General features: G+C 46.1%; 1 protein-coding gene across 1 annotated transcript; it reads right to left on the bottom strand.

Moving 5' to 3' along the window:
* Positions 1-5,626: 5,626 nt before the first annotated feature.
* prmt6 (protein arginine methyltransferase 6) lies at positions 5,627-8,109 on the bottom strand. The gene has a single exon (XM_033045940.1). It carries the CDS (start codon positions 7,822-7,824, stop codon positions 5,980-5,982), a length of 1,845 nt encoding a protein of 614 aa, XP_032901831.1. The 5' UTR covers positions 7,825-8,109; the 3' UTR covers positions 5,627-5,979.
* Positions 8,110-8,943: the final 834 nt, after the last annotated feature.

Raw genomic sequence — 8,943 nt, forward strand, 5'->3', positions numbered from 1 at the left:
GAGAGGGGGGGGGGGGGGGAGAGAGGAGAGGGAGAGAGAGAGAGTGCCTTTTTACTTCAACCCAAACAACCATTTGCAGGCAGTGCTTTTTTACTTCTAACCATATTTTCATTTTCAAACCAAATTAAGGGTACTCACAGTGCTGTAGACATTTGTTCAGTGTCATTCAGAGCTCAGAGTGACAGAGACTAATTGACAGAGCTCCATCTTGCAGAGATTAATTGAGGCACACCACTTCCTGGTTTTATAGTCCCTCCCTCCCCCTGCCGCCAGCGTGGGCAGCAGAGAGAATGGGTAATTTTGTAAAAACATTGATATCTCTCATTTTTCATCGACGGGAAAAATTCTCGGCACACATGCGGCGGAGGGGGGCTCTGAGCGAGGTGGCCAAAAATGACGGCCGTAGGTGGCGGCGTTCTCTCGGAAATCGCAGCACAGAAGGCCAAAAGCGGTCAAGAACAGAGATTTAGTAGTATAGATATTATATATATAATTATATATTTGCTTCCATTATCCACTATAGTTTATTATACAAACAGATAATACAATACTGGTCCAGCAGAGGTCATCTTTTCTCTGTAAATATTCAGTAACATCACTGGACCAGCGGCAACAGAAATTAAAGGGATGCTGGTAATTCATAAAGCTTTTGCCAAATAGTAAAGGAAAATAGATGTTGGTTGATAGGATTAAGACCTCTCTTATTTCTAAAACTTAGGACGGCAATTTTAGATCTAGTACTGTGCAACTAGAAAGGGTTAATTATATTCTTGTTATAAAAAGGCACCAAGAAAAAAGTGACAATAACACCCTAGAATTATACAATGACTTTGAAAGCAGTGTTGTTTGTTCTAAAGCCAAATGTTTAAAGTTTGAACATTGAAGGTATGAAGGAAGGTTTGGTGGTGGTAGATTGGGAAATTGCATTACATAGTGTGGTTTGTATTTACTGAAATAATGCATGTTGCAACATATATGCATTTCTTTTTGACAAAAAAAAACAGGAAAAGTGGCCCAATCACAGAACTCAGAACAGCAGAGCACTGGATCAGGCCCTTTGGCCCACAATGTCTGTGCCTACCAATCAAGTGCCTTCCAAGCAGTAAATTCCTGAAAGGTGGGTTTTTTCATGGGTGCGATCTTACTGAACTTAGTTGCCCTCTACAATAGCCCCATGGTCACACCCGTGCTAACCCCGTGACTGCACATACATTTTTCAACCATGTAGCTCTCCGTGGATCAGGAACATTGAGAAACAATTAAGGAAAAAAAATATTAAGGAAGAATAGGAAGAAATTCACTTAATTAATTAAAACTGGTAATAATTAAAATCAATCAAATTAAATTAAAACTTGCCAATTTTGAAAATCAGCTCATCTAAATGAATGAGCAGTAACAGTAGCAGCAGCTATCGCAGATGTAATGTTGAGGGGCCAAATATGATGTGCATGGTTGAATCAGTAATGGAATGCCCCAGGACAGTGGCATAAGCATGGTGGACTGAAAGGTCATATACCTTTCCCTGCTTGTTCCCAAGATGGAGAACGTGAGAGCTTTTCCTGTTGCTCAATTGTCCTCTCCCCAATCCTATTGCTCCTGTCCTTACTGTAAAAATAGCTGCATCCTTTCAAAGGAATCTCTCCTCCAGTATTATGGCTTCTAATCCATCTTGCATTGCTATTGTAGGGTCTGAATAGGATGGTACATTGGATCAGCAGCAAAATTAACTTTAGGCTCAAGCCACTGTCTAGGCAGCGACAAGAGAAAAATCTGTCCATTAGTTTCTTCTTTGACAATTTTAGAATACAAGAGGTCCTTTGTACCTTGCTATTTGTGCCAAACCAAGAAAGAGCTATCCAGCCTTATTATCTTTCCTTGCTCCTGGTCCATAATCTTGCAAGTTTTCTGCCTCTATTGCTCTGTGAGCTCCAGATGGTCACTTCCCGCTGGATTAAAAAATATCTCAACTCCCATCTATTAATTATTTAAATCCATGGCACATCATATAAACCTCTCTGCATCCCTTCTCCACCTCAATAGGTCCAAAATCTACTCCAGTTTAACCACTTTTTCTTCACAGAGAACTTGTTATAAGGTGGAGCTTGTTGCCACAAGGATTGGCTAAGGTGAACGACATTGGTGTGAGAGTTGCATAAACACAAGGGTGTAACTGATGTTAACACTGATAAGAGTTAAATTAAACATGGTGGGCAATATCTTGTGAGCATTTGAGCTAAGTAGCCTGTTTCTGTGCTACCTATTGCACATAAATTTCATCATTGAAATAATGCATTATTTAAATTAAAACTTTATTTTATCATCAGTAGCAAAACGATGATAATCTTTAACACCATTCCTCAAAGAGTTGACTGAATGTTGGACTTCGAGCTTAGTGTTATCCCATGTTTATATAACGGCGCCTAAAGAGGAGGCCGAAGGCAACTGTATAAGTTTTACTAAATTATAAACCGATCGAATGCGGGTGAACGCGAGGGATTCAGATCAAATGCGGGTGAATGAGACGAGCTTAAATAAAGATAGATAAGTACAATGGTCAGCATGGATATAACAGACAGAAATACCTGGGTTCTGTACTTCACAACTCTGAGACTCTTCAGAGACTCGTCAGCCAGAGTCCAACCATGATGTGCTTTGCATCACAAGCGTTGTCTGCGTCCACTTAGTAGCAGGATCGCTACCATTGAGCCACTGGTACTTAAAATAATCTTTAAAATGTGATCACTATTATCTGGGCAAATGCAGTAGCTAATTTTTCTGCAGTTAAGCTCTGAATTAAGTCTGATTCACATGAATATCATCGTATTTCATATGTGGTATTATAATGTATGTCTTCAAAACACAATATTAATGAACATTTTTTTCATTATACCTCACTCAGATGGATCACTGAAAGTTACTGCTTGCCTTTGAAAACTCCTATATATCGGAGTGCAATACAATGGTAATTAAAAACAAAGAACAGTGAAAAATAAACAGGAACTTTACAGGATTTGGAAATAAATAATGCAAGATATGGCCAAAGAATTAAATAAAGTTATGACTTAATCAGGTACAGTACAAAACATTGGCAACACCAAATACTCCTTCGATCTGCCACAGAATGTTAAAGGACACGGTGCGATAGCACTGCATTAATACTATTGAACGCTCAGACGTTAATTAGTTATCCGCTACCAATGTGACATTTCCACAACATAGGTAATTGCTTTATATATTTGTTGGTATTATGTCCACATAATGATCAAAGCAGCTCACAGAAGTTAGTTAAGAGAAGTTTCAAATTAATTAACTGACGACCCAGAGCCCTCCATAATGTTTGGGATAATGACCCATCATTTATTTATTTATTTGCCTCTGGACTCCACAATTTAAGATTTGTTATAGATAAAATCACATTGTCAGATTTCAATAAAGGGTATTTTATACATTTTTGCTTCACCATGTAGAAATTACAGCAGTGTTTATACATAGTTCCCCCTCTTCCCCCCATTTCAGGGCACCATAATGGTTGGGACACATGGCTTCACAGTTGTTTGTAAATGCATAGGTGTGTTTAATTGCCTCCTTAATGCAGGTATAAGAGAGTTCTCAGCAGCTGGTCTTTCCTCCAGCCTTTCCATCACCTTTGGAAACCTTTATTGCTGTTTATCAACATGAGGATCAAAGTTGTGCCAAGGAAAGTCAAAGAAGCCATTATGAGACTGAGAAACAAGAATAAAACTGTTAGAGACATTGTGCAAACCTTAGGCCTACCAAAATCAACTGTTTGGAACATCATTAAGAAGAAAGAGAGCACTGGTGAGCTTACTAATCGCAAAGGGACTGGCAGGCCAAGGAGGACCTCCACAGCTGATGACAGAAGAATTTGCTCTATAATAAAGAAAAATCCCCAAACACCTGTCCGACAGATCAGAAACACTCTTCAGGAGTCAGGTGTGGATTTGTCAATGACTGGTTAATGATCTTGATAACCACTGGTTGGCTGCAAAAATAGGATGGCTAGGTTACAGTTTGCCAAGAAGTACTTAAAAGTGCAACCACAGTTCTGGAAATAGGTCTTGTGGACAGAGGATACGAAGATTAACACATCAGAGTGATGGTAAGAGCAAAGTATGGGGGAGAGAAGGAACTGTCCAAGATCCAAAGCATACTCGCTCATCTGTGAAACACGGTGGTGGGGGTGTTATGGCCTGGGCATGTATGGCTGCTCAGGGTACCGGATCACATCTTCATTGATGATACAACTGCTGATGGTAATAGCATAATGAATCCTGAAGTGCATAGACACATACCATCTGCTCAAGTTCAAACAATTGCGTCAAAACTCATTACCCGGCAGTTCATTCGACAGCAAGACAATGATCGCAAACATACTGCTAAAGCAACAAAGGAATTTTTTAAAGCTAATAAATGGTCAATTCTTGAATGGGCAAGTCAATCACCCGATCTGAACCTAATTGAGCATGCCTTTTATATGCTGAAGAGAAAACTGGACTAGCCCCAAATCAAGCATAAGCTAAAGATGGCTGCAATACAGGCCTAGCAGAGCCTCACCAGAGAAAACACCCAACAAGCAGTCATTGCATGCAAAGGATATGCACCAAAATATTAAACATGACTACTTTCATTTACATGACATTGCTGTGTCACAAACATTATGGTGCCCTGAAATGAGGGGGGACTATGTATAAACACTGCTGTAATTTCTACATGGTGAAACCAAAATGTATACAAATGGCCTTTATTAAAATCTGACAATGTGCACTTTAACCATGTGCTTTTTTTCTATTACAAATCTCAAATTGTGGAGTACAGAGGCAAATAAATAAATGTGTCTTTGTCCCAGACGTTATGGAGGGCACTGTATTGATATGTATCAATACCAATTGCAGGTAGGGTTCTAATAATTTGCAATGAACCAGCGATCAACAAATGCACATGTCAGCATCTGATGACAGTAAATGCAAAGGTTGCTATTATATGCAGAGCTCTTTTGGCATTAAAATTAGATCTCTGTCCATAACATGGACTTTCCATTCTATTTTCATTTTCAGCATGTCTGGCATTTAAAGCAACACTGTCCAGGAATTAATCTTGGTTAGCTTTCAACCTGTATTAATGCACCTAAAATGTATACCCTAACAACCAGTTCAGAAGCAAATGTTGCATGTGCTGGAAATCTGAAATAAAGCACAGAATTCTGTGAGTACTAAGGTCTGGCAGCAACTATGGAGAGAAATACAACTCTAAATATGTCAGATTCTTGACATATTTGTGGATCTCTACAGATGTTGCCTGACCTGCAAAGTATAACAGCAATTCTGGATTGCCAATTTGGTAGGAAGGAACTGCAGATGCCGGTTTACTCCAAAGATAGACACAAAATGCTGGAGTAACTCAGCAGGACAGGCAGCATCTCTGGAGAGAAGGAATGGGTGACGTTTTGGGTTGAGACCCTTCAACACGAAATATCACCTATTCCTTCTTTCCAGAGATCCTGCCTGTCCTGCTGAGTTACTCCAGTATTTTGTGTCTATTTCCAATCTGGTGCTAGAATATGGAAACCACACCAAGATTTCATGCTGATGAAAATAGACCAACAAAATGCAAGTTCACCATTATTATTAAAATTCTAGAAAATACACATGCACAAAGAAAAACTCAATCAAAAGCAGACAGTTTCATTCCCTACAACCAACCCAACACCCCTGCCCAACTTAAATTCAAAATTAGTATGTTTTCGTACCATAATCTTCAATCTTGCAAGATACTCAGGTGTCATTTATTTCCTGACTTGACAGTTAACTCTCTGGGTGGGTTTGATGCATTGAGACACATTTCCCCAATGAATCTTTCAAAAGATAATGGGATTAGAAGAATCAGCTGGAAAAATAACTGGAGAACAAACAGTGAAAATATGACCAGTCACTGAAGAGTCAATACACACATTCTAAAATATCATTCAAAGGGGGGGTAATCTTCCCCCATTTTGAATGTTTTTGTTTTTTTCCCACTATCTCCAATCTCATAATTCAAAGTTATACGGAGGTATCTTGGGTTATCTTCAGCTGGGGTTAAAGTTATTTTTCCTTTTAACACAGTGTCCTGGAACAGTTCGACAGGCTCATCTAGATAAAGTACGGATTGTTTCCAATGAGTTTCCTCTGCAAAGGGAGAGGTTGACAAAACGATCGGCTCGAGCTCCTTGGCATTAACATCAACTGTTCTGTGGTCATCACCATTGACATTTAATGGTTGGTGGTTGTCACTGTTGGTGGTAAATGCATTGTGCCTAATAGTATTAGCATTAACTGTATTGGCAGATGCTTCACAGAGATTGGGGCCGGATGCATGGCAGTCATTGTTTGCAATGGCTCCAGTCTTAAAATCTGCATCAACAGACGCTGCACGTGGACCAGGTATATCTCGATCTTGAACATTAAAGCTGGCTGCTTGACCACCATTAGCATTGGCAACAGTTGCATCAGGGTCATTCGCATTGGTGCTGGTTGCAAGGGGCTCATGGGCAATCTCTCTTGTGGGGGCAGAAGTGGGGAAAATAACGTTAAACCAGAGGGCAAAGGCGTGCATGGTGGCAATGCCGAAGGAGGTGGTGGTGAAGTCGCCGCCCAGCTTCGCCAGCTCCTGTTCGGTGACCGTGTACAGGTCGATGGCCGCGAACCTGGAGGGCTGGCCCAGGACGTCCTCACCGTGCAGGGTGGCCACCGCCATCTCGTCATTCATGAGGCAGCGACGGGCGAAGGTGCTCATGCAGGACATGTCAACGCCGTGGCGCTCTTTGACGCCGGCCCAGAAGGACAGGCGCTCCTGCAGGGCCGGGTCGGTGACCGGGGCGAGGTAGAGCTCGGCGCGGCAGGGGAAGATGAGGCCGCCGGGCTTGAGCCAGCGGTCACGGGCGTGGAGGACGCTGCGGAGCATGGACTCGTACATGAGGCCGTAGCCCATCCACTCGCTGACGATGGCGTCTACCGGCTGGGGCAGGCGCGCATCCTCCACGCGGCCCTGCAGCACGCGCACGCGGCCGCGCAGACCGTTGGCCACCACCACCTCGCGCGCCCGCTCCACCATCACCGCGCACGCCTCGCATGCGTAGACGCGCGCCGCGCCGGCCTGCGCGCAGAAGGCGCTGAGGATGCCCGTGCCCGCGCCCACGTCCAGCACCGTCAGACCATGCAACAGCCCGACTCCAGGCCCAGGCTGCGGGCCCTGCCGGCAACCCCACTGCAGCGCCCGGCGGTACGAGCCCGTGCGCGCCACGTCCGCAATCATCTCCTCGTGGATGGATACGTCCGAGTAAGAGTGAAAGTAAGCTCCGTCCTGTCGCTCCCGGGCCACGGCGTCCGCCGTCGGCTTCTTTCGGGCCTCGCCGCCCGCCGCCGTCTTCTCCCGGGCCTCGCGGCCCGCCGCCGGCTTCTCCCGGGCCTCGCCACCCGCCGCCGGCTTCTCCCGGGCCTCGCCACCCGCCGCCGGCTTCTCCCGGGCCTCGCCGCCCGCCGCCGGCTTCTCCCGGGCCTCGCCGCCCGCCGCCGGCTTCTCCCGGGCCTCGCCGCCCGCCGCCGGCTTCTTTCGGGCCTCGCCGCCCGCCGCCGGCTTCTCCCCACTCTCAGCGCCCGCCGCCGGCTTCTCCGGAGCCTCGCCGCCCGCCACTGGCTTCTTTCGGGCCTCGCCTCCCGTCACCGGCTCCTCTCGGGCCTCAGCGTCCAGCCGCAGCTTCTTCCCCGGTGGACGGTCACACAAACCTGGCTCCATTACTGATTCCCGGCCTGGAGACGCGGGCTGCATCCTGCAGGGGCGCTGGGCCCGGCCAGTGCAGCAGCCCTATCGGTGGGAACGTGGGAGTCCTGATTCGCCCCACCCACCGCAGTGATGGGAAGCGCCTCTCAGCTGGCAGTCAGGTCCGGGACAGCATTTCCCGGCAAGTCGGTGGCAGCTAGAGTGCGCAGAGCTGCCTCAGCTCAGGACTGGCACCCCGCCAGCCTCTGCAACTCAGGACGCGCCGGTCCCAACAGCTCATGGTTGGCACGTCGCCAGTCCCAGCAGCTGGGACCTGACCCGCCGCCGGTCCCAGCAGCTTTGAGGCTGACACCCCCGCCGGTCCCAGCAGCTTTGGGCCTGGCACCACGGCAAGTCCCAGCAGACTGAAAAATGGTCTCGACCCGAAACGTCACCCATTCCTTCCCTCCAGAGTTGCTGCCTGACCCGCTGAGTTACTCCAGCATTTTGTGTCTACCCATTCCTTCTCTCCAGAGATGCTGCCTGACCCGCTGAGCTACTCCAGCATTTTGTGTCCACCTTTGATTTAAACTAGCATCTACAGTTCTTTCCTAGAGATGCTGGGACTGGTGGAGGTCCAGGCCTAAAGCTGCTGGGACGGCCAAGGTTCCAGGCCATTACCCCAGTATTTTGTGTCTACCCAGCAGCTCTAGGTTTGACACCTCACCAGGTGCAGCAGCCCAGGTCTGACAGCACACCAGCCCCAGCAGCTCTGGGCCTGGCACCTCACCAGGCCCAGCACTCCAGGTTCTGGCACCCGCCGATCCCCGGGTACTGGCACCCTGCCTGGCATCAGTCTTAACGGCTCACTAGTACCTTGCTATGGTGCTGACAACACAATGCCCAGTACCAAAGATACTAGAGGAGCTCCTCTAGTATCTTTGCCCAGCACAGCCTGACACTCCCCTCCATAATGACTGCAGCTTTGACCACAACAATGTTTCTTTGTAGCACCAGCGGCACCATATGGCAGAATGATAACCTTGAAAAGAATAAAAAGATTGGCAGACTTGGCATGAATTTATGAATGTAAAATCATGTTTGACTAATATGCAGTTCTTTGAGAATTTGACAAGTAGAACATAGATAACAAGTGGATGTAGAGAATTTTGATTTTCAGTAGGATTT

Source organism: Amblyraja radiata, chromosome 28 (assembly GCF_010909765.2).
Source record: "Amblyraja radiata isolate CabotCenter1 chromosome 28, sAmbRad1.1.pri, whole genome shotgun sequence".
Taxonomy (NCBI): Eukaryota; Metazoa; Chordata; class Chondrichthyes; order Rajiformes; family Rajidae; genus Amblyraja; species Amblyraja radiata.